This window comes from Embiotoca jacksoni, unplaced genomic scaffold (genome assembly GCF_022577435.1).
Source record: "Embiotoca jacksoni isolate LCO1_2020_lvr unplaced genomic scaffold, fEmbJac1.0.p SCAF_9, whole genome shotgun sequence".
NCBI classification, from domain to species: domain Eukaryota; kingdom Metazoa; phylum Chordata; class Actinopteri; family Embiotocidae; genus Embiotoca; species Embiotoca jacksoni.
In genome coordinates, this window is record NW_027185447.1 from 19,574,063 (window position 1) to 19,600,231 (window position 26,169).

At 41.1% G+C, this 26,169-nt stretch overlaps 2 protein-coding genes across 3 annotated transcripts in view; one reads left to right on the forward strand and one right to left on the reverse strand.

Moving 5' to 3' along the window:
* itga5 (integrin, alpha 5 (fibronectin receptor, alpha polypeptide)) overlaps positions 1–2,664 on the forward strand; it is a 37,646-nt gene extending 34,982 nt beyond the window's left edge. Inside the window, exon 30 of the mRNA XM_069140632.1 lies at positions 59–2,664. Coding sequence (XP_068996733.1) covers positions 59–142 — 84 coding nt within the window. The 3' untranslated portion in view covers positions 143–2,664. The remainder of the gene's footprint in view (positions 1–58) is intronic.
* Positions 2,665–2,696: 32 nt separating this feature from the next.
* Positions 2,697–26,003, reverse strand: rapgef3 (Rap guanine nucleotide exchange factor (GEF) 3). 2 transcript variants are annotated; one of them, XM_069140635.1, is made up of 28 exons: positions 25,851–26,003; positions 23,296–23,381; positions 17,484–17,528; positions 13,656–13,762; positions 12,891–13,012; positions 12,135–12,312; positions 11,891–11,975; positions 11,391–11,451; positions 10,890–10,966; positions 10,644–10,790; positions 10,377–10,483; positions 8,322–8,410; positions 8,138–8,216; positions 7,807–7,957; positions 7,579–7,661; positions 7,453–7,483; positions 7,216–7,291; positions 6,857–6,994; positions 6,574–6,671; positions 6,277–6,402; positions 5,772–5,953; positions 4,609–4,699; positions 4,463–4,513; positions 4,257–4,344; positions 4,106–4,170; positions 3,957–4,011; positions 3,692–3,763; positions 2,697–3,458 (listed from the first exon to the last, which is right to left on the reverse strand). In XM_069140635.1, exons 2-28 carry the CDS (start codon positions 23,356–23,358, stop codon positions 3,340–3,342), a joined length of 2,586 nt encoding a protein of 861 aa, XP_068996736.1. In that variant the 5' UTR covers positions 23,359–23,381; positions 25,851–26,003; the 3' UTR covers positions 2,697–3,339. The 2 variants fall into 2 exon arrangements, with proteins under 2 accessions (XP_068996736.1, XP_068996735.1); XM_069140634.1 differs by lacking the exons at positions 23,296–23,381; positions 25,851–26,003 and adding an exon at positions 22,009–22,490.
* Positions 26,004–26,169: the final 166 nt, after the last annotated feature.

The window sequence follows — 26,169 nt, forward strand, 5'->3', positions numbered from 1 at the left end:
TAATTACATTGCAGTTAAACTGATTATATCTGTGCTCATTTCTTAATTTTTCTTGCAGTTCGGCTTCTTCAAGCGATCGCTACCTTACGGCACCGCCATGGAGAAAGCACAACTCAAACCACAGGCTGCCTCGGAAGCCTAAAAACCTTCCGGAGCTACCAGAACCACAGTACCTGGCCATATGATTGCAACGGAGAAACACGGTGGAGCACGTAGAGCGGGTCAGAAAGGAGTTGGAAGAGTTACGCCAAAGAGAGACTACTGGAACTCCACTGTGCTGCACTAGAAGACAAAAAAAAAAAAAAAATCCAAAGAGCTCCAAGCCAAATGAATGTTTCTTTTTCTTAATTTTTTTTTTTTTCATTTTTAATTTATATCTTGTTTGTTGGCAGGTTGAGATTGTTTTCAAAAATAACTTTTCTCAATGCCTGAAGGCTGACGTTAAAATGTACAAAAAAAAAAAAAAAAAAGTGACCGCAATCACAGCTCCTGTCGACCTGCAACTGCAGCGCGCTACATCTCGGGTTTTGTGGATTGTGGAATGGAGAGTTCTGTAAAACCCTCTTCAACTGCCTTATAGTGGTGCTAACGACCTGATGCATTCACTGCCTCTGACAGGATGTGGCCACATGTTGTTTGTGGCAGCGAGGAGCTGTGAATTTTGCTGCCTGCCCAGGCCTGAAAGTATTCTTCTGATCTCTCCTCAACACGTGGTTTTATTGTCAGGAGAGTAATAAACAGTTTTCGGGAGAAAACGTTGACCTGGCAACATCACATGCAAAGACAACACAAATCTGTTTAGTAGCAAATGTTTTATTGCAAATTTTATCCCCCTCCCCCCCATAATTTAAGCCCTGACCTGTCTGAGGTGTTTCCCTGATTCTAGACCAGTGCATTCTGGGATATTCTCGACCCCACCCCTCCCCCCGCAAACCCTGAGCAGGAAACACGGGGGTATAGAAAATGCATAGATGGATGTTTCTCAACTGTTCATGAAAGCAGATCTCTCTCTGCCTCAGGTTGGTGGACAGTGCTGGGTTAAGTTTTTTTTTTTTTTTTTTTTTTTTTTTTTGCACTCAAAGGAAATCTACTGATATTTTACTCCGAAGACACCAAAAGACTGACTGAAACTTCCTTTGAGTTCTGAATTTGACTCCTACTGATCACTTTGTTTGAATCCTGTACGTATGTTTTGTGTTCGGAGTTACCAATGCTGGCGTAGTCGACTGGGATGGGACTGGAACCACCGCAGACCTGTGAAACCTCATCGGATAAAAAGTGGTGTTCTCCTCGAGGATTGTTTTTACTGTTCGGGCTCATCCAGAGTGGAGACCATGTATGAACAAAATAATGCTTAGGGGGAAACCAAAGAGTTAACAGCCATGGCGTATTGAAGGCGTGACAATCAGCAGTGTTGTAGGCTTACAGTGTGTTTTACTGAGATATTTTTGAAGTCATCCCACAACCAAAAGGCTACAGGGACTGAACATTACAATGCTTTGTGTTGGTTTCTTCTTGTCTTGTGCATAAGTTTTATGTGCCTTAAAATGTAAATACTTCATGTCTGTTGGGTAGAGTTAGAAGTTGTGTGCATGTGCATGTGTGTGACTTCACACACACACATGCATTAGTGTGAATGGTATATTTATGAGTATTTGTTTTGTGTTATGGTTATTACCTTTTCCCATTGCCTAGTCCTGTTTATGCCTATCACACATGTAGCTTGAGATAACTGAGGTGGAGTATTGAACATGATAGCATAAATACCTCTAACAAAGGGATAACAACTAGGCACTGGGAACTAACTGTTGTTTGGAAGTGCAATATTTATATTCACTCTTTTTAAAAAAATATATATTACAGTGCTTTCTTTTGTTTTATGTTTGACTTGTGATAAACCAGAACTTTGTGTGTCAAAGTGTGGAGACTAAATCCTTTGTGGGTTTCTAGCTTTTTCATGTCTTTTCTCACTGAGCATACTTCAAGTGTGAAACTTTCTTTATCCCACTTCAGATGTACTCATCACTTCACTGCTGGAATACCTTCCTGATCGTACTCCGTTTTTTTTTATGGCACAGAAACACAACCACCAGAGCATATCTGAGTTGAACTTGGATATGTTGACATAGTTTGCTAATTTATGTGCTCTGCTGTTGCACGTGTCCAAACACCACCACCATTATACTACCCATATGTAATACATTTGTTTGCCTCATTACATTCATGTCATACATCCCCCTCTTATTGAATAGTGATTTACGGTTTGTCACATGGTCCACAAAAATCCCCATTTGGTAATTTGACTTAAATCCTTTAACACACTGTCTATATGAAGATTCTTCGCTGAAGATGTAAGCCCATTATTTATGATGACAGGGGATCATTTTACTTCTTCCTCCGCGGTGACATCAGGAGAAGGCACTGTTTTTTTTCATTTTTTTCTTTTTCGTTTTTTACATGGTTTAGCCCATTTTTTCTCTCTCCGGGACTTTCTAAAAGATGTACATATTTATGGCAAGGAGAGTGTTTTTTTTTTTTTAGTTCAAATGATTTGTTGTGAATTTTCTCACCCCATATTGGGGAGACCTTTCGTGTGGGGCTCTTTGAAGGTCGATTTGTACCCGTTACGGTTTGTACTTTAAATAAAAATTATTTCCCTTTTTACATTTTCTGGTGCTTTCATTGAAGACACATGCCTGGGAAAAATAATTTATTTTAGAAAACAACAGTGTATGAAATGATATGCATGTAAGTTACTGGCCTTGTTGGCAAAAAAAACTATCTGACACAATATATTAGTTTTAACGTAAAAACACGAGTGCACAAAAAAACTGAGCTAAAGTGATTAGTTATGGCACAGATCTGAAGTTTGTGTTCTTGTGGCCCTTTTGTGAAACCATCAGTGAGATTCTTCCACAGACAGCAGTTTACAAAATGTCCCATAAAATGAATTTTGACACCAAAAACAGGAATACTTTACATGTTGTAACATCACCTTTTTTAAGGATCCCTCCAAATGTTTACACACCGGTGTGACTGGCGTAAGGCTTGTTGGATAAAAAGTGGGTTCTCAGGACGGAGAATCAGATTCTCTGGATCAGCATTGGCGGTCATCACTGTGCACGCTGCACGTTTTCATTCTCAGTGCTGTGCTGTGTAGAAATCATCCTTGTGAATGTCCAAGCTCCTTGAATTACAGTCAGTTTCCTTGGCACGAGCCACCTCCAGAGGTCCATTTCATTCAGGCAAGTGGAAGTTTTGCTCATCCTACAACAATCCGTCCTCTGGTTCAGATTTAGCCACAGTCTCACGGCCTTTGTACATCTGCAGGTGGATGTTTTAGCACTCGATTGTTCTCGATAGCTGCGTTAGCTTGCGCTGGCTGTCAATCACCTTCAGGTTTTGAACGTAATGTCGGATGTTGCTGGGACTCCGCAGAGGGAGGGCGTGGTCCGAGTCTGGATGAGAGGAGGAGATCAGGTTTGACTCGGCCTACAATTCACTGAGTGTTGGTACTAGCAAATCAAAAATGTTGAAACAGTAGTAGGGCTGTGGAGATCATATTTATCAAGAGTAAATTGAACTAGCTGTGGGCACTATGTTCAAAACAATTAAATAAAACATTATTGGAAAAGAAACTCAGGGACTACAACGGGATACAACAGCTCATGATATTGCAGATGTAGCTTACATGTAGATATGCGAGTAGAGGACCCTTCCAGAAACATGCGATCAGCCAGGCCTCTTTGTGGAGATGAAGGCACTGCAGAGGAGATTTAAAATGTTACTTACCTCACATTTATCATGTAAAGGCACACATTTTGCCTTTACTTCAACATGCATGTGCAATTGTTTGACTTTTCCTGAATGCTTACAGAGTCCAAGGTGTGAAGGGCATATTAGTACTGATACTGTGGGTCCACTTGTTGTAATGCAAGCTCATCTGGATCACTTACCATAAGGTTGGCTTCTACATCCTCGTACGATTTTCACTGTTTTGGCGAGCATTCGCTACGAGAGGAAAAGGAGGCAGTCAGTCTCTTACTTGGGAGAAGATTTGTGAGGAGAATAATCGAACAGGACAGCACTGAAAAATTGATCCTACCATCTTCTCAAAATTGACCAGTTTCTCTACGTAGGTTGGGTTTCCCTCATGGATGAACGTCATGTCTGGGTACAGACAGGAACAGAATAATTGATGATTTAGTCAAAGATGTCTATGGATTCATGACTGGGCGACTCCTGATATCGGTTACCTTTCAGCAGCAGCGGCATTAAGGGGATGTAAGGAGGACTGAGTTTAGCCACAGCCAGTCTGTAGGCTCTGTGGTTGCGTGAAGGATCCTAACAGAACCAGAGGACACAGCACCATCAGAACTCTTTATTAATGAACACAGATAAACTGACTTTCAATGTCGAGAAGCAGAAAACTTGTAATGAAGAATAGTTTATAGTCACTTACCATCAGTCTCTCATAGGCACAGTAAATTCTTTTCATCTTGCTAGGTATTCTCTGCAACAGACAGCAAAGAGTTGCACAGGTTATTTCCAAAGTACTTGCTCAGTAAATGTGAGACAGCATTCCTTACCATGGTGATGGTTTCTTACCTCCCAGGTCTTGTAAAGCCTATGTACTGCACTGTTGCTCAGACCGAACATCACAGCGAAAAATGAATTGAGGTTCTTCTGCTCCTTTAACCTGTGAGGGAGAGGACACGTGGCTTTGAAGAACATGGTCTCAGACAGACAACGTGCTGTTCTTCAAGTGAAGCTGGATTGTGCAGGGTTTAAAAAGTCAGTCATGCAAACGGCCCTCTGAGGCAATAAGCAGAGAGGGGCTGTGAGCTAAATGGCAGTGTCAGCATCCTCACTGTGACAATGCTTACGCGGTGATATTAAGCAGGATAATAATGCTTAACATGTTCACCCTCTTTAATATGTTACCAAGCTAAACTTTGCTATGAAACACTAAACACCATGCACTGCTGAGTTTGAGGGTATTGTCACTAATTTCAGAGTAATGCTGATGATGCTGGCACTAGATAATAAAGTCAGTAAATTATCAATCTTTTGTCAATTTGTTCTATGGGGAACATAAATATATGTATCAAATCCAATGGCAGGCAATCCAGTGTACACAGGTTTTGGCCTTCCTGCCCTTTCACTTATCCAGTTTATCCCCTGCATCACTCCCTCCACCCACCAGAGGTCCCTTCTCTCTCTCTGTCTATGCCCATTCTCCGGCCAGTCACGCCCACCTCACCTGCTATCCAGTTCCCCAATCTGCTCACCTGAATTTTCCTGTTCTGTTTATTTGTCATAATTTTGTCAGCATTGGACCCTGTCTGGACTTCAGACTCCTCTTTTCCTTCAGTGCTGTGTTCCCCTGCCTGGACTTTGTTAATTCAACAATTGTTTGTAAGTAAAGTTCTCTGTTCGCTTGTACCTTCCTCAGTGTCTTGTGTTTGGATGCTTTTGCCTGGTGAAACTGTAACATCCAGATCCAGAGATATTTCACTCACAAAACACTAATGTCAACCTCATGGTGGTGCTAAAGGAAAAGTCACTGAAGTCATTAGGATTCGTCATCTGGGAGTCATAAATGTCAGAAGAATTTGTTTTACTAAATAAGGGAAAACTATGACCTGCTGATGGTGCCGGAAGAGATCACCAAGGTCAGAGATACCAATAGATGTTGAGATCAGTTTTAAAGTGGTGGACTGACTGACCTACATTGCCTACATATCAGGTTTCATGTAACTAACTCTTACACAGAAGCAATCTTGATGAACTTCTTGAGCAGAATGGCCCGTTTCACCAGGTCCTCACAGAGGCACAGCTCTGTCACCACCCAGTACTGCACCTCGTTGAAGCGACGCACAAAGCGCTCCAGGTTCGCCGTAGTGGCACCGGGGAATTTATGACGGCCGAATATGTAGTGGACAAGCTCCACCTGTAAAGATAAAGACAGGAAGGAACCACCGCTGGCATAAATTGTACGTACTATACAAAATGATCTAGAAATCAAGGACAGGAAGGTGTTTATAAGTGATTGAATGGAGGGAATTTTCTTCAGAAACATGTAAAGCATGCAGGTAGTGGACCAGATGACGTGATGGCAAAGATGGTGCTGTCAGATAAAAGGTGTTCTTGTCCATTAGAGATATCTAATCCTTTGTCTGAATGCCAGTTTCAGGTTAATGCCAGACAGCAGTTTCCTCTTTTTGTTTTGTCACATTTGGTTTATATGCAGTGGTCAGATTGCTGCTGAGTCACCTCATGCATGGCAGTGAAAAGTTCCCAGTCATGATTGGTGAGTTCGTTGGCGATGTCTTTAGAGCCCATCTGCTCGAGGATGTCGGTGGATCCTCGCTCTGGACCCTGCTGCTCCGTCAGGGGCATCTGGGACACGGAGAGAGGAAGTGAAGGTGTCGGGTTGTGTGTGCGCTGATCAAACTCAACTGTGTGTAGCGTAATAAATAATAAACCTAATGAGAATATGTCTGAAGAGGTTGAATGTTAATCAAACAAAAAAGGGTTTTGAGTAATGCATGAAAGGCACATATTCCTCACCAGTTGTTCCACTTGGCTGCTTGTGCAGATGAACAGCCTCTCGTTGAGTCCCAGCGCAGTGTAGACCGCAGTAGCATCAAGCTTCAACTGAGCTCTTTCTGTGGGAATTTACAGGATTATGTTAAAAACTCATTTTCTGCCAAGAAAATCTGAAACTGAATTAATTTTCATCTCTGAATGTTTTTCTAACAATGTTCCAGGAAGCAACAATTTAAATGAAAAATGTCTGCTGCAAAGATTGGAAAAAACACAACAACAAAAAAACGTTTTTAATGAGTCCCACCTCCTGTGGAGTTCATTTTGACCAGGATGTGATCGCTGCCTGGTTTCACTATTGCTGACATCACATCCTGTACAGACGCGTTCACCGGGAGCATCAGAGTGAGAGGCTTGTTGTCCGACCTGTAGATCTCGTACAACACTGAACCAAGAGGGCACAGAGCCAAAATGTCAAAATATGATGATTGAATATTGATGTGTGCTAATATTTCTTTCTCATTAAAGGCACCCAAAGATGCTGAACATGAGCTAATGTGAGGTAATTATAATAATATGTTTTGACATATCTTTGTGATTTAGAAAACTTGTAACACTAATTTGATTGATTAGATCTGCCTGTTTTAATGCCTGAGCCTTACTCACCTTTATCCTTTGCTTTGATTGGCTGTAACCTCCCCGCTGGCTCCTCACAGTTTGAAAACCAATCAAAATGCTGGTTCTGTAGATAGCAGGAGAGCGACTCAGCAAGTCAGTGACATTAAACTGACAAATGGCAGCAGAGTGACATTCAAACGGTTTTCTAATGAAATGTATCTCTGATTTAATATCCTGCCATCTCCAAACATTTTACTGCACAAGCAATAAGCACGTGAAACTCACCCTGCCCAGCGAGTGAAATCCATTGTCCAACCTGTCGTGGTATTAAAAGGTGAAAAAAGTGTTAGATAGTGGGCCACAATATTTATAGCAGCGTAGAAATAGAAAATGTTATCAGATAATATTTACACTTTTGTTCTCCTTCTTTCCCTAAAGTGTTCTTTCAGCAGGCTGCACTGACGATAATCAGCCGCCACCTCCTTCTTTAGCTTCTGTTTCAGAAAACAGGAGGACAATTATTATTTATTCTTCTTAATAACAAATTCAATCGTCTTAATATTTAGAGAAAATATTCTGATGCACAAAGTAAACAGGGTAATAAGTATAAATTCAATTACTTTGAGGCTGAAATCTCACCTCCAAAAAGTCCAAAGCGACAGGGTCCTCTTTCAGCAGAAGGCCGTACAGCGCCACCCACTGGCCGATCAGCTTCACTACCTTCTGTTTGGTGTTGAGGATATAAGCAGCTTTCTCCTGCTCTGAACCCTCAGAGAGCTCCGCCTGGTAAGTGCAATGATGGTTAAGGGATATAAGAAAATATGTATACTAAGAACAATCAAACATTGTATCTTGTAGTCATTAAATGTTCTGAGAATAAAAGTGTTAGACATCATCATAATAAGCAGCATCATCCTAATTGATGGCACCGTTGACACTGTTATCAGTATTATTGTCCATTGCAGGATATTAGTGCTGAAGTGCAGGACACAGCTGACTGGAAGGCATGAAGACTTTGTGGATGAGCAGAAAGTCGTTCACACAGGGATCTGCAGGGAGAGAATCACAAAAACATTCAGTTGACTTGGTCTGCACAACCTGAATCCCTCACAGTTAAACAGGTAGAAGATAACAAGGTGTCCGCAGGTTCCCACCTATTGAATCATTTCCATTAGAGTCCAACTTCACTGTTTCTAACAGGTGTTCCAGGATTTTCTCAGGTTCTCCAGACATAACTGTGTACCTGCACAGAGGATGACAGAAACATGACGAACTTTTAGTTTTCATAACTTTGAATTTGCTTTGTATTGCTCTGCATGCATTGGGCTTTTGTGCATGTGTATTAATTTGGGTCTAATTATGAAATGTTTCTGCATGCTAATATAACTGAAAAGGTAACATCTGTCCAGGTAGCCTACTACAGATTAACAGAAATGAGTCGACAGCTATGCTAAAGGCTTAGTCAGACTGTATGCGACTGTACTGATCTTTGTTAAGTGTATTAAAATGCTATAATTTGCTACTAAGTGCAAAGATCAATCTACAGCTAAGAAGCACGGTTGTCTTTTGTAAATCAAACCAATTAATGACTAAATACATAATGAGACCTGTCTGGTTATACATATAGGGCTGGGCGTCATTAAAACATTTTTGATACTGGTTTATTTATAATATCCCTTTTAGGAAAATTGCAATTACATTACATATTATGGTACAAATCTTTGGTTTTCATGCAGTTTATAGGGGGGCAGTGTAACCGAGGTGGTTTTCTGTAGCTACAATTAACAGACGTTCCCTAAATGCCTCATAGGTCATCAGTAGGCGGCCCCCTACAGAGCAACCGCAGCCCACTGCAGCACACACAATTACTCATACAGTTATGTGGCTAAATATTAGTTTGATAGATTTACCTGGGGGGAAACAGAATGATTTTATGTATGCTGGCGGGCTGCCCACGTGGAGGCTGCGGTGCGTTCACAGAGCCACCGGGGGAGTGGGAAAGTTTAGACTTCCGAGTGGGGAAATACACCTGAACACTTGTTTAACAAGGAATATGTTTGAAGTAGGCGTGAAGTCACTTAACATGGCAGCGTTTGTGGTTAAAGATTTAAAAAAAAGGTACCTGCTCCGAAAATAAGGTGAACCAGCCAGACTTGATTAGCCTAGCCTACACTAAGTGATAAAAAACAGAAGTTATGTTGATCTACAGAGCTCCATTGTGCCATGTGCTGGTTTATATGGATAATAATAAGGTTGTGTGTGTCACTTTTCTGTATTCGTACATGTCCCAATGGGAACTTTCCTAATTTCCAGCTGCCTGAGCACATGATTATTATGGTAAAAACTACTCCTTTGTAAACATTGCAAAAGTTATGGTAGTGTATTGAAATTTGGTACCAAGACTGAAGTTGTAGACCGAACCAATGCAATTTGGTGGGTGCCATAAAAGTATTGAAGCCCTGATAACAAACTAGTTTGCGTAAATGCTGGCTGATAACCTCCCTGAAAAAGAAGAAGCAGAAAAAGGCTCTTGACGTAATCATTGCATATGCAGTTTGCCCGACAGCCTGTGTTTACAACACTTTGCAAGTTGGCAGTAATATATCACAGCTGAGCCACCACAGGTGTGCTGTCTGCGTCACGTCATAAGATTATTGGCCTTGTTTAAAACGCCTTGCCTTCCAGCACATATACAGTATCTATGGCGTAACTAAATTTAAGGGCTCCTTGTCTAATGGCATCGGGCCCAAAATTTGTATACTGGTTGGACTCCATGGACAATAAATCTTGTGTTTTAAGTGGAGAGAAGTAGTTGCAGTGTACGTAGATGTAAAGTAAAGAGAGAAAGAAGGTAAAAAAAAAAAAGTTTAACCCTAACCCCTAACCCCTAACCCCTACCCCTAAATGAGAGCTCAAAATTAGCTAATCTCATTTTAATGTTCACTATAATACGTAAAGTTCAACAAGGCAACATTAAGGTCCATTTCTATTCTGAATGTCAGTTAACACTTCATTATTAAGACCTTATCCATGTCTGACAGAAAGATCTGTGAAGTTGTCCCCGTTTGTGTTGTGACAATGGAAGTGTTTGTCATGTTAGCATGATACAATATCTGCCCTCTCCCAGATAACGTGTCTTAATGATTGTAAACCTGCTTGTAAATTACTGTGGTCATTTTCTCAGAGGTGACTTTGCAGAGTTTTCTCACTTGCTGTTGTTTCCTGCTCCTCCCTGGTCAGCCGAGTCTGCGCTCTTCTCCAGCACCAGCACGGTCTTGCCGTGCTCCTCAAGTCGCACTGTGTTCGCCTCCACATCCTGAAGGACAGACGTGGATGACGGCCCGGTCAAAAAAGGTATTTTAGTATATTTTCGGAACTCTTACTCTGTCGCATACAACCTTGTATGCAAATCGACACATGCACACCTTTGGCAACAAAGTCATGGTGCCACACGTGTAGTGCTGAAGTAAACAAACCTTGAGGATCCGTATGAAGTCCTGTTTATCAACACGGAGGAAATGGCAATTGTCCTCTCTCAGGATGATGGTGGCAGCGCGAGGAGCGTCATTCAGCAAAGCCAGCTGCCCGAAGTCCTCGCCCTCGTGTAGTGTCGTTACCAGACCCTGCGTGCACACGGTACTTTCAGCTTTACTTCACACTGGCGGTCCATTGCAAAGCATTTTATTAGTGAGGTTTATTGAGGACAAACAGATGGATTTTACCTTCCCATGGGTGATCACGTTTACGGAGCCTTTCCAGATGATGTACCAGGAGGTGCCTTTATCCCCCTGACTGAACACTGCATCCCCGAAAAAAGAGATTCAGCACCAACATAATAACCATGAATGAATAACCATGAATGAATAACCATGACGATCGCGCTCACAGGGCACCTTCCCATCATGCGTTTCATCACGTGCAGTATGTATGACTTTAACATTCAAGACCAGATGTGCCGTGTCAGAGGTGTGAAGAACACGATGATCGAGAATGAAATCGGTCATGACATTCGGAGTTTTAAGTTGTTTTACACGATTCGCTGGATCTTATGTGGGTCAGGCATGTAGGAGGGCATTTGATGTACATCAGGACAGAAAATGCTCATCATGGACCATCGTGTTGTTCACCTACACAGTGAAAGTGTGTGTGTGTGTGTGTGTCTCTGTGTGCATGTGGTAAGACTCTCCACTGAGCCAAAACGTCAGCAATGCTGTTGCACTCACAGACTGTTCCGGCCTTGGCATGTGATTCAAAGACCAGCACCGCTGCCAGCTCCTTACGCACCTAAAGGCACAACAGAGCAAGAAATTCATTTTAAACTCGTATTTTACTCCTGGTGTTTTTTGTTCTCAAACTATTTTAGGAAACGGGCAAAAGAATGCTCAGTTTAGTTTATTTTTCTGGGGGGGAAAAAAAAGAGATTACGAAAGAGTAACAAGAATTGTGGCGTCACTAATGTTGTTTCTTGCGTTTAGCATAACAAGAGTTCAATGATTCTCTGTGTACTAACTTTAAAAACAGACTCAAATGGTGCTCTTGAATCAAGATACCATAAAACTACCATGAAAAAAAGAATCTTCTGAACTGCAGTTCAACAACAACTTCATTTTAATTACTTTTCAGAAATGTGTGCCATCATAATAATTTTAAATAATCTTTTAAAAAAAAAATCTCTATGGAGAGGCTGAAATGATGTGAGGAGAAAACAGTAACATGGACTGACGGAGGTGGAGAGATGAGCGGCAGCCTTGACGTGCAGCAGCTCCTCGTAGATGACCTCCAGGTCCTCGGCACTCCTCTGACTGGGGCTGAATACAAAAGAAGTTGACACAGTGGACATAAAGCAGCCACACAAACACCCGATGATCATCCTGATAACATCCAACTGTACTTGTTCCTTTGAAATGTTGTAGGAGGTGCAGTCATAATGAGTAATTCTAATGTAACGATTTAAAAAAAACACGGACCATTTACGTAGAATCATCGTGAGCAGAGCGTCAGGACCGAGCTGAGACAGCAGCGACAGACCTTCCTGTAATTCGTCCTCTGAGTCCTTCTCATTCGTTACTTGGTTCAGGCCAAACTCAGAGTCCTGGAAGCGGTAGAACTGCGTGTCCTTGTCATGGAAGTTCAACTCATGTTTCACTTAATAGACAGAACAGGGAAGAAAAACACCGAAATAAATGTAAGAATGTGATTATATTAAATTATTCAACTAAAAGAAAACCAACAGATTAGTTTAGAAATGAGTAAACTTTGACCGTTAGATGAATTTGGTCTTCATGTAGGAGCTTCATAAAACTCCAGAACAACCAGATAAATGGAAATAAGTGCAAATGCTTTCTAAGTGATTCCGCTCGTTTGATGATGAAGGATTTCTGTCCTGATTGGAGTGGTCTCTTCCAGAAAGATGTGGTTAGGGAACACTTGACTGAGTGAGAGCACATTGGAAAACATTATGCCATGGGCAGCTTCAGTCACTAGATGTCAACACATTAGAGCGCTTCTAGGAAATTATTGAGTGCTGCCTGAGACGTTATCAGAATATATTAAAAAATACTGAATAATACAGGATATGGGTGGAATTATTCCACATCGTTCTACAGTTTATGCCATGGCCTGGAATCGCCCGACACATGATTAATATATGTTAATGTGTCCTTCATTTCGGCGGCTGACTGAAAGATACACTTCCTCAAAACTGGAGCTCTTTTTATTCTTACCATGAACAAGGATCCCTTCATCGACCAAGACCTGCCACATTCCCACTGCCTGACTTCTTGATTGGAGACATTCGTTTTGTTTCAACAGCCAATCAACAAGTTCCTTACCGGAGCAGCATTGTCTGGGAGAGAAATTCAACACAACCATTTGCATGTGATTTGTAGACGCTGGATGCATCTCAATTCGCTTACCTCTGCGAGTACACTTACATGTACTCTACATGTCAGTACACTTATCTTAGGTGGTGAGTGAATTCTGACAGGGTAGTGCTGTTTTAAATTGCACACTGCTTTTGTGCACTTACAGTAAATTTGAATGCATCACCCACAAACATATCTGCCAGGTTATGTTTGGTCACCGGCTTTTGTTTGGTGTTAAAAATGTTTGGCTGCCTCCTGTGTCACACGCACAATAAACATACTCATGGCTTTTATCCCACAACAGTCAAGTGTGCTACTTAGTGAAAAATAAACACTTGTGTGTGTATGTGTACACCTTGAATTTATATCGTCCGGTGTTTGTTGCAATAGCTGCAGCTTCCTCAGCTGCCAAGTTCAGCAATTCTTAAGTAGGTTGGTGGTCCCTCACCTTCTGCTACTTAGCCAAGATGGCGACTTTTAAAGGTGAAAAGTGTTCAGTGTTTCATTCTCGATTTCAGTGTGAACCCACTTATGCACGTAAGATAAGAGGTCTAAGTAAGCAGATTGAGACACAGCCACTCTTGCTTTTGAAGATGAAAGGAATTACACGACCTATGTCGGTACCTGTATGTTTTGAGGTGGTACTTTCTGTCTCGGATCACAGCAGGGTTCCTCTCGATCATGACACTGTATACTGATCTTGCTGCCTTCACAACACGATCTGAAAGAAACTGAGTAAACGGGGGAAAAAAATAAATAAAGGTTGTGCAGTTACACAATTAGTGTCTTTCTCTTTTAAGAAGCGATTAAAAACTGGGTGAGAGGGTGAAGGAGGGATGTGCAGACAAAGGAGGAGGATCTGTAACACGGACTGCTGCGATGGCGACAAACAGGAGTTGGCAGAAGAAACAAATGTTCAAACAAATGTTTGTGTGTAAGTGAAAATGGGGGAGTATTTTCACTGCATTTCCCTCTCGTGATCATGTGTGATGGCGTGAGGGGAAATTTCTGGAGGTGTCGGGAGTGTAATGGAGTGTGTGTGTGTGTGTGTGTGGGCTGCAGGGAGGTGAGAATGTGTTTTAAAAATGGCTGTGTTAAACTCTCCCACACCTCACAGAGTTTCCAGCCTCTACAACTCACTCTGGTTGGCACGCAGCGACAACAAACTTTCACTTTCCGACCACCCTCAACGGATTTCCTTTGAACTTCTCTTGATTCATTCTCACCTCATTCTCAACCCGAGACACACAGACACACACACACACACCATTGTGTTTTTAATCACCTCAGAGGACGATATGTTGACCTACATTTATTTCCTGTAGATTACCCAAACCATAACTTTTACTTGCTAGTCCTTACCTTACCTGTAACCTAAACCTAGTCTTACCTTAAACAAAGTAGTTCTCCCACTTTAATTTGATAATTAGCATTATGGGGACTTGTTTTTTTGTCCCTCACAGAGCGGGACAATGTCCAATAGTAATTAATGTCCTCACAACATCAGTAATACTACAACTCACTGAGGTCAGGTTTAAAAGCAAAAGACTGCACAGGGGTGCAAAACATGTCAGCCACTGATGCGGAAGCAAAGCTTACTCAACAAGAATGTGCTTTGCCTGTTCCTGTAAGGCTTCTGTCCTATTTAAAACCTTTTCACCCTTGTGGCTTTGGTCATATTTAAAAAAAAAAAACTTGAATCAATCTACCAGAGGACAATATTTCCTGTCTTAATGATGGATGGTAGCAGATACTTAAATTTTCCTCCTCCCTGTTTCCCTCCCCCGCAGAAATCTCCCACGCGTCTTGTGATCACAGGAGTGACTCAGAGGGTTGCCTGTTTGTGCTTTGGACACAGTAGTTTGCCCAAGATGGTGGTCTCAACATGTCCACATTTCTTCTCCTTTTTCTTGATGAGTGGAGTTTAAGGAGGCCAGCGAAAGAAACTACCTGAACACTTTGCCTCCTTTAGTCAGGAACACCTGACCTGACCTTTGACCCCATTCCTCGATGACACCAACACAACCATTGCTCTTTCACCTGGACAGAGGTCTTAACACGTGCTTGCAAGATCCAAGTTCACACAGGGATGCTAATTATAATGCATAATTGACTAATGTGGGTAAGACTGTACACATGTTAACCACTGGCCTCTTCCCAGACCTGACATCGAATGAGTAAATGTGCCCTGCTGCGTCCAGTGCCCTGCTGAAGTTATGCTGTCTGGAGGTCACCAGTATTCCCAGGGGCCCCTTTTCCCTCTGGGACTCCCATAGTCACATTCTCAGGCATGTCAGCTCCAAAACTTATTTTCTTGATGAGGCCATTTTCCATTACTTAAACCCAGTCCTTACAAAAACAACATCAGACGCCGTATTTCACAGAGAGGCCTACCCCTCGCTGCTAAACGTGACAGTCATGTAAACATGCGGGAGGCGGAATAATTTGTTTCATGGAATATTTTCCATGACTGTCAGCGGTGGAGCTACTGCGAGTTGTAGATTGTCTCCATGTAGGCCATCTAATCATGTTATCTGGGAACTACAAGCCACAGGTGATTGTTCCCAGTGAGTCAAGTTTCAGAGCAAACATGTTTCCCACAGGTGTGCCTGTGAAAGACAAAGTACAATACACACCCAGCCAGCGTGCAGGGACCAACACTGATGAATGGGCAATCTGAAAAGTTTGGACACGTGGCCATAACCAATTTTATGACCAGGGTTCGTTCTACTGTTGAGATCATTTTACAGTCTCGAGCCTATGACTGAAGATGTAAAGTAAAATATTCACAATTACAAGTATTTCGACTTAACTTGTCAAACATGTATGATCTTTGTCTACGATCCTAAATTTCTACACCCAATTTTATCTGGGCTAACGCGACAACAGCTGTTCTCTCCTCCGTAGAGTTTGCTCAAATACTCACTTTCGCTCGCAAGAAGTAATTATCTTTATCGCAGAAAAAGTGCATTATCTATTCTGTCTCATCCTCTTTAACTTTGGCGTGATCCTGGCTTTTGAAGTGCGTAGTATGCGGTGTAATTTGAGGCTTTTGTCTTGTTGGGTGGAATGATGATGAGCACAGTTATCCACTGTGCGGCTCCTCTGTAGGCGAGACATTTCTCTGTTTCTTACACTCTCGGTGACCTCGGTGGGCTGTGTTGTGTGAGAAGCAGCGAGAGATGAACACTGCGCGAGTTGACAAGCAGCTTAATGCGGCTCTGTGAACTGACTTTTTCCCCCCTTTCTCTTCTTTGTGAGAAAAATACAACAGCGCGCTTCTGAAGGCAACACTTCCATCCCGCTATGTACACCACAAATGTGGGGAAAGTGGATGTCTCGGCCTGCGATGCAGTGATTTAGCATCAGATTTCAGACTGTTCAAGTTGTATCGGAACCCAAGTTTATTTGAACTTGTGTGCATCGAAAAATTGCCTAAAGAACAAGCAGTAAAACCCACTTTACACATCCTATGTAGCAACAACATCCTGCACCTGCAGAACAGAACCACATCAGCCACAGGCAAGTCAAAAATAAACGAGACGAACAGGTTACAGGCTTTTGTCTTAGTTGTCTTAAACATTTCAAACATTTGTTAAAGAAATTTAAAAAGCGAGTAGCCTGTATATCTAAGGCGAATTCTACTTGACAGTCGAAACAGGGAAACTCCATTTTTTGCATCTAAAAGTTGAAGCAAAATCAGACTTGGCTTATTAAAAACGATCTATCTTTTACAGTACTATCATAATGTATGACGTTCATTAGTGACTTTTTGGATTTGGAGCCAATGCTTGCTAAGCAACCGAGCACAAAGGTCTTGGATGTTAGCAACACCGGCCTCCTGCAGACTCCGTTACTCTGTCCGCTCCTTTGTCCCCCTGCAGCACAAAAAATATCGCCGGCATTGATTATGTGGTTGAAAGAAAAAAATAGTTGAAAGATGCTCTCTACCTACTCTGGCATGAAGAAGACCGCTGAACTTAAACAGGAGTCACTTTCCGTGTCAAACCCTGGTATCAGTATTTTAACGTTTCTCTCCTTGGCATGCCGCTGACGAAGCTGAGATGAAGCACCGTGAGCGGGTCTGGACTGGGTGTGACGTATCGGGCTCGGGAGGGTGGGGGTGGGGGGGTCGGCTAGCTGTGGGCCTTGGAGTGCCCTTTAGACTCCTTATGACAGTTTGCACCCGCTAGGAATGTGTTTTTTTTAAAAGACTCGCTTGAGTAGTATTGCCGGATATCATAACGACAGAAAGAACAAGTTCAGCAGTTTGAGAGGATGCGAGCGCTGCAACTCTGGATGATTCCAGAGGTCAGGAAAACTTTAAGCCACCATGACGGAGAAACCTTTCAAAGGCTGAGCCAACTAGTGTCAATGTGTGGTCAGCTAATTAGTGAATTGACAGAGAAGGCTGATATGTGCTTACAAGAAAAGCTTTTCTGGTGTACACACCTGCTTCATAGTGTCCTTTGAATTCAGGGCCTCTGGCAGCGGAGTCTAGAAGAAACAGAGAGACAGATTTGATACTTACTAAGACATTTCTTCATATCTAACACCTCAGAAATAAAGCAGACGAATTGAATTCCACAGAAACCAACCGGACTGGTCGTTGATTATAATCTTGATGTGGTTGCACCAAATTAAATAGATATAACCAAGCTGGACGGGTCAGATCGAAAAAAATAATTATTTTCTTTTCATCGGGATGAAGGTCAACACAATCTCAACCTGTGGTGCATTACCATTGTCTCCATCGCGGTGTGGGTGGGTGTTGAGTGTGTGTGTGTAGTGAAGTGGGTGGAAAGAGTACATGGACATCGACAAAGGAAAGTACATAGTCTGTCGCTTGTAAGTGAAACAAACTACAAACTATATCTTCTTATGAAAATTCCAACCATTTAAAGATGAAAGGTGCTTAATCGTATCTTTTATTCTCTCTGCACTTAAAAGGGTCACATCATCCCTGACTTAAACCTGCTGCTGTGTACAAATATTCAACATTACTGCATGTACTTTGGCCGAAGTGAGACTTCCTCTTTGTTGCTTGGTTTTTATGTTTTTACAACCACCTTGTAGCCACTATTGTGTGTCTCCATTCCCAAGATAATTAGTTTTAGTGAATTTAATTATAGCTCTATAAAGGGCACTTATTGTGATCAAATATTTCTCTCCATTTCTCAGTACTTTGTGTCTGCACATGAAAGACAACTGATTTATAGACACCAGATTTCAGTTTCCATCACATTTACGTAACTATCCATGTGCAGCAGAGTTTTGTGCTGCTTTGCATGAACAGCTTGAATTTAAAAAAAGTTAATTTTGAAAAGTTAATCACATGACACAGCAGACAGTGAGCCACACATGTACAGCAGTTGACTGTATCGATCAGGAAGTTGTGATAAAGTCTTCACGTCACTGATGTACATCTGTGTCTCCACTCATACTGCCGACACACTTTGTGGTATGTTTTGTCTGGCCTGCTGTGCAGCCAGCTCTATCACATGATCACAGCCTGATTGGCAGATTGCCAACAGTTTTAACTCCGCTCATAAAAAAACTTATTAGCTCTCACTGCAAGTTTGCATGGACGAAGAACTTAAAGAAACATGTAGCTGAATCGGCATTTTCACCGATCATGATTTTGATTGTAATTGAAATGTTATTGACTGAATATTAAGTCGTAAAATCTTATGCATGCCTTATCAGTCAACAAAAAAATGTGGAGAAACCAGTGTCGTTGACAGACACAGTCAGGAAGCTTTAAGTACCTCAGGTATTTTGTTCTCCTTGTCTGCTTGTCTGGTATGCATTAGTAAGAAGGACAGGAGAGACGCAAATCTGGCATCTTAAAATGATGACAACCAAATGAGCTCAAAATGCTAGTGCCCCTGTTAGAGGTACAGGATCTGTCTCGTGTTAAGAGAATGAATCAGCTTGTGCTTCAGGGCCTGTTTAATTGGGCTTTTTGTTAACACACAATGAACAGAGAGAAGAAGAAGAAGAAGAAATGAACTCTTCAACTTTGAGTAATTACAAGCCAGCAGTGTTGGGGAGTAACAAGTTACATGTCAGAGTTATTAATGAAATTACTGTTACTATTGAAAATGTTGGTGATCATAAATAAATATATTATTTTTGGTAAAAAGCTGATATGTTAAATATCACACTCATTCTGTTGCTTTGCATCTTTGCGCTGGACAGGAATTTTTCCTGTGTACAAGCTGGACATGGCTCCATTCATTTGCAAGTATGAGCTCAAATTTTAAAGTTTGTTTTTGATTGGTTCTCTTGTTTGGATTGGCACCGCCTCTTTTCTGCCAGTCAAATCAAGGTGCACTGTTCTAAACAACTGCGCCAAAGCAGTCAGCCATGTCATCGGGGAATACAAAATATTTAAAAAGAAAAAAAAGTAATTCAGGAACCAAAAGGACTCAAAACAAAACAGTGACCAGTACCCTGTAGGTAGTTCTATCATCACTCAGCATGGAGTTGACCTTAATGTAGACTTGGTTTGAAGTTATTTGAAAAAAAATTCTTCACTGCAATCAGTTGTGATCCGACTTGAAATTTGATTTGGTGCTTTTGTTTTAAAATCAAATCATTTCAGTCTTTATTCAAGTTACATTGAAGAACTCAGTGTTCAGTACTTTTGTGAGGTTTACATGGGTTAGTTTAAATTTAGTTTTGGAACTTTTCAGATTTATTGACCAGTTTAAAACGTTTAATAGGAATTATAACCGAAAAGTTTTCAAATGTAATATGTTACATTTCTTTGAAGTAATTAAAATAGTTACATTACTTATTGCATTTTTAACAAGGTAACTTGTTATCTGTAACCTATCACATATCTAAAGTAACCTTTACAGCACTGTAAGCCAGTATAGTACAAACAATGTTCCCATAGAAAAGATAATCATCCGTTAGACGTGAATGCTCATTTTACAATTAGGGTCGTTCTGCCTATTTTTAACTTAGTTGTGTAAATCTTGTTATTGTCGCTGGGCTCTGCTCAAGTTGTCCTGTGTAATTTGTCATGTGTGAAATATCCTGAATAAACACAATCTGACTCAGTTCAGTGACGGCAATGCTTGTGACATGTAGGAATATTTTTAGCATTTTACATTAAGCGGTTTGGATCTCAAAGGTTAAAGGTGATTGAACTACTTTCTTAAAATATGACATCAATGTTTGTCCGGTAACAGCAGAACAATCAGAGATTTACAGTTGTCTTTGGCCTGCTGTTATTTAAAAGTGAAGTAAATTTAGAACCTAAGAGTTTCAGCACTCATCTGTGTCTTCCTGTGACCTGGTAAGAGAAAGAAAATCTCCGCGACACGCATTCTTCTACAAACTCTTCTGTAATCTGAGTGGGGGTTTTGCAAAGAAAGTGAACAATAAACAATACACTATTTATAACCTGAGTTTATAAAAAAAAAAAAAAAAAAAAAAAAAAAAATGACTTTGTGCTTTGTTACCTTCCTGTGTCCCCACACCCGAACTGCTAACACAATAGAGAAGTCTGCTTCAGTCCACTTGGAAGCATTCTTTAAATATCTGTGAACTGCTGTTTGGAGGACCTGAAGTGTGTCTTAGTGCAGGTGAGAGGTAGTTGTGGAAGAAGTATTCAGATCGTAAAGTAAAAGTACTAATACCACACTAATACTCCATTATAAGTTATAGTCCTGCATGGAAAATGGCACTTCAGTAAAAGTATTATGTAATCAGAAAACTACTTAAAGTGCAAATGCATATAAATGTCTCCTGTGTTATATAAATGATATTATTAGATTGACTTGGCTCATGCATTAGAGTTCAAGCAGCATTTCTCTACTATAGCTAGTATACTTTTTAAACCATTTTGTACATGACTTAAACTACTGATTATTTTCATACAGGCTGAATATGCTGTTTATTTTCTGGATTAATCAGTTGATTGGTTGGTTGAACAAAAATTTGACATTGGTGAGAAACGTCAGCCCAAAGTGACACCATGGCAATACTTTGTTTTGTTTAACCAATAGTTCAAACCTCAACATTATCAAGAATCCAATTTAAACTATTAAAATAATTAAAAAGAAAGGTCACATCTGATGGGCTGCAATACTTTTTTTCTTCAATTATGAAAGCTCTTTTCATAATAATAAAAATAATTGCTGTAAACTGACAAATGTGTCAGCTGTATTTGTAAATACTGTGGTCTAATTTAATTTATAATAACAGCATTATATTGTATAAGGTATTTACATGTTTTCTATGCAAAAATCTTGATTTTGTTTCGCAGCAAGTAACAGTAGCCGTGAATTAAAAGTGTAAATCGTGCAGTAAAAAGTACAGTTGAAATGTGCCGAAGTATAAAGGGGCATAAAAGTTAAATATTTAAGCACCTCCAACTTGTATTTATGTAGAGTACTACTTAGTCCCACCACTGGTGAGAGGAAATGAGGTTAACTCAACCCCTTTTTTCACACAAGCACACTTTACTCTGACTAATGTTCCTTTTTCTCCATCTCTCCTCAAACTGACTTTTTACTCTGTTTCAGCACTAAGTGTGTTCAACATGCTGAGTACTTGTCACTTTAACAAAAACTATAGCTTTTGGAGCTATTAAGCCATCATGTGTCAAGACATGTAGACACCAATTTTGCAAAGTGAATTATTATTATCGGCTTTTAGAAGCCGACGAGCTTCTCAGGCAGATTAATTGAAGACATTTACAGCAAGCAAGTCACATTTTGAGGGTTTATTCTGAGTTAATTATCTTCTCATTAAAGGAACAAGTCAATACAAAAAGATAGCTGGAGTAATGATCATCAGAATAATGGTGACTCATTAGCCTATCATTATTTTCATCTCTCTTTTTCCTCATTATTATCTTTATATGGCATCACACAGTAGCTATAGTAATTCCTGTGTGTGCCCCACGAACTTATTCCTCTGAAGTAAACATGTAAACATGTAAACATGAAAGCAGGCGTACCCAGCTGATGCCCCGGATGGTCGGTGTTTTCACTGAGTAGCGGTCCGGGAACACTTGGTAATTCTGGCTCCGAAACAGATGCATGTTGTCTCAGATCAAAACACCAGACAAACAAGTTTCCCAGTCAGAAGATCTGCCCACGGACTCGGCACCTCCAGACATTATTCACGGCACAGTTGATCGACACGCTCATTACTGCACAGCGACGACTCGATGGCAGCTCAGGGCTCCTCCACATTTTGTCCCCCCCCCCTCCACCCCCCTCTCTTAAATCCAGCCAGGACTCCCGAGTCACAGTCCCTGCATCCGAACTTCAGACCTCGCCAGACGTGTCTGCCTCAGTGAGGACGGGCTGCGTAATGCTCAGCCATCCCTCGCAGCACAGGCGCACTTTGTTGCTGAGTTGCGTGTGTGCGCACTTTGCCTTAGCCAAGGAACTACATCAGAGACTCTGCTTGCTCTGGCATTTTTACCACCCAATTAACGGAGTTTGAGTTAATATTTCCTTGTGTGTGTGAGGCGGGGGGCGGGGGGCAGGTGCAGCCTTATCATTTTGTCCTTTGTCAGTGAAATGTCTATTCTAAAAAGGCTTTTTCACAGATGGCAGGGATGCAAATTGTTGGACTTGGGCTCACAGAATCGCACAAAAGGTGACAAATATGACTTGTTAAAGATCATCCATAGGCTACATACAAAAAAATGTAATCAAATTAGAAAACATATTTGTATTTAGCCTCTCCCATGCATTTGTTTTTACAACAATCTTAATCAATCTACACACACATTCAACAGGCTCAGGACTGTCAACTACCTGTTCACCTGACACTGTAGGTTCACAAGACTGTGTCAAGGTAAAAGAGGCGTAATGTTTCATGCAGGCACTGTATGATCTAGTTTGTTTAGTGCAGCAGTTCATTCCAGCTCGCGTTGGCTGCAGAACTCTGCATACACACTTTTATCAGGTTGTCCAGCTGTCTGGCTCGACCGGGTCTGTGAAGCACAGATAAACCACTTCAAGGGCAGAAAGTAATTTAGGTTTGAGAACAGCAGTCAATGTCTCTCATTAGTGCTTATGTCCAGTTCTTGTTCTCAGTTTGATCCTCAGGTGCTTGTCCTTTGTACAGGTGTTAAACTGTTACACACTCATTATTTTTATGGCGTCATAAAAGTCGTACCAGGCGTACTGCCGTGTTCAGCTATGAATAGATTTCTATAGTGTGACTCGGCTTCGGACCTAATTCCTGCGGTTCAAAGTCATGCGTTGTAATATAGATGCAGATGACTTACTTCCCCCATCTCTGGTGTGCACCGTCTTGGTGGGGAAGAGATGGCTTTGACCAAGTTCTCCATAGAGAAGAGGGCTTGAACAGGATCTGTGTGCAGAGGAAACAGGGAAATGGTGTGTCTCCTTTAATATCATGCATTTTCCCCCTATTGGTAATTAGCTAAAGCAAACCTAACCAGATATAAATCTACAGACTGTTAAACACAGACAAGGGAACCATCTATTTAACTTGATCTCCATGGGCTACAAGTAATATCTGGATCGTGGTCTGCTGTGTCCTGCAGCCTGGAAGTGTTATGTGAGAATTGTTTAAAATCCCAGCTATTGTTCCAGGGCCGGGCTGCCCTTCCTGTACTGATCTCCGAATCGGAGTTAGTTTGTCAAGGTTTTCCACAAGACACACACTGACAAGAACACTCACTTTGTCCTGTTTTCCATGGTTTTGTAGGTTCAGTTGTTCCTCCAGCTGTAAAGATGTCAGAGGGCAGCGTATTGAAACTGCCTGTTGCTCACCTCTGCTTTAGACATGGCTTCTTTCTGGGAGTCCATTAGTGTGTGTGGTTGAGTAAAAAGCATTTTTTTGCTTTAAATAAAAACCTCCATTCATCTCCCTTGCATAACAGGAGACTAATTGGGCTCTCTGTGCTTTGAAAGGTAGTGTCAGGCATATTAAGACAAAAACCACAACAGCTTCTTACTCAGTTTAGATCTCCGTGGAGTCATGAGGACGCTGCAGTCACAGTTGCCCCAAAAGCTAATATTTAAAGTATAAGCAAGCAAGCAATCAAACCAAGTGTCGGCTGTTTTTCCCGAGCTCTGGCTGAACTGTGTGCCTCTCTGTGTCTTTAGAATGCATCACAGGGGCTCTGTGAAACCACATTCATAACATTACATTACATAATATTGATAAGGAAAAGGCTTATTGCTACAGTGTGTTTGATCGTATCATGACAAACTGACTGTCCTCATTGTCTTCGGGGAACAGCTGCACATCTCGGAGAAAAATGTGACTCTTCCAAGTGATCTTTAGTTTTTCAGCTAATATAAAAGGCCTGGGTCATAGTTAAGCAGCAAACAGCTTTCTAGAAGACGACTAGATGGAGATCATCTCAAGAATGGTTCATGAAAAACAGAAAATGCAATGATGGTAATTGCTTTGTGGCCCTGGGATTGGAAATCAAAGCTCATTAACTGTGCTGTGGGTTTGGGTGACCTTGTTTGAGATCCAGAGGATATCACGCAGTTATAACCATCAAAAAGGTCCAACTCACAGGAGAGACTGAATTTAGGCTGAGCTCCTCAGTAGCACGGGTCCGGTTCCCTCTGCATTGCACAAGGTTTCATTTCACATGGCAGCCTGGCATTTTGAAAATAAATGCTGCCCTCTGTTGAGAACGGAGAGGTCCTGCAATGTGCCAGTCAAGTGAGGTGGGATTTCATGCAAGCAGTTTACGCGCAAGTCCCGAAACGTATGAAATCACGAGACCATTGATTTAGGAGTTGATCTACTGACTGATCTCCTTTTAGTGAGGAGAATTAAATGCAAGAGTTTATATAAATATCGCAAAACAATCTAAATTTGTAGGTTTCAGGTATAGATAATGGATGGATGACGTTAGTGGTTTGTGTTTCTGTGGAGATTCTCATTCATGCAGTTCCTGGTAACTAGACTGGCTTGAAAATGTAGAAATTCGGAAGAAGCCTTCAGATGAGAGGTGAAATGTCTTCAAGAATTTCAAGCAGTTTTTTTTTTTTATAACACTTAGATGGATTTTTATGTACTTCAGTTTTGTTACATGAACAATGTTGTTTTGTGTGTTGTGTCTACGTTAGTTCCTCTTTCTCTTTTTGTATTTATGTGTGTGTGTGTGTTTCTATTTCTATTTAAATCCTTCGGGAATGGGAGTGGGATTTCCTGCAACACATCTACGCCCATGGAATGTACTTTGCCAACAGTCTTTGTTGTGCTTGTCTGGTGGTACACACACACACACACACACACACACACACACACACACACACACACACACACGCACATATGCACACATACACACACATTTTCCTTCCGTTCTCCTGTCCAGTTAGCAGTGACAGAGAAAGACATGTTTAATGTGATTGACCCCAGGAGTCAAATGAGGACTGAAAGGCAGCAAGTGAAGCAGACGAGTAAAGACAATAATTCTACACCTCACGAGGTGTCGAGTTTGTCAGCCATGTGCTCTCACATCGACCACCTGCTGCGCCGTCACGTGTTGATTAATTCAAGAATAAATACTGAAAAGCAATTAGTAGGTTGAATTTTATTTTTTTTAATTCAACATTATTTCAAAAAGGAAGTGTTTATCTTAAAAGTTGGATCAAGTGGAATGAAAAATGTTCCTCATATCAAAAACTATTTTTTAAAATTTTGTCAGACATTTAAACCTACAACAAGTTCCTTTGCATGGTATACCATATGATAATTAAAATAATGTTTTCATCCAAAGATATGAATAAAACAATTAAACCAAACAATCTGGTTGTTTTACATTATTCTGAGACGTGATCAGTAACTCACCTCTGGCGTGCTCGTATAAGATTTTCGTGTTCGATTGCTTCAATCCTTTTTCGTTTTTCTCCTTTCCTTTCCAAGCCTTTGCTTCTTTCACATGTCTGAAGATGATTCCTCAGTCAGGGTAGTCTCTGTGAATTGTAGGGAGTGTTATTGGACACAGCTTCCTGTATCTTCCTGATTGGTCATGAAGCGAGCGCCCGAGGGCATGGACTGTGTACAGCACCGACACACAGCAGTGTGTACGTGAGAGTGTGAAGACAGGAACACAATATGAGAAACTGTGCAGTCTTTGGTTTACAGATTTTACCTCACAACTTTATGT

Bases quoted from the DNA above. Each gene is read 5' to 3' on its own strand.
- rapgef3 (XM_069140634.1), bottom strand. From the start codon at position 22,092: ATGCATCTGTTTCGGAGCCAGAATTACCAAGTGTTCCCGGACCGCTAC. The intron at 12,313-12,890 runs GTAAGAATAAAA...CTGTCTATTAAG, and splicing joins TGAAGGGATCCTTGTTCATG to TGAAACATGAGTTGAACTTC. The intron at 10,484-10,643 runs GTTTGTTTACTT...TCTGTCCTTCAG, and splicing joins ACTTCATACGGATCCTCAAG to GATGTGGAGGCGAACACAGT.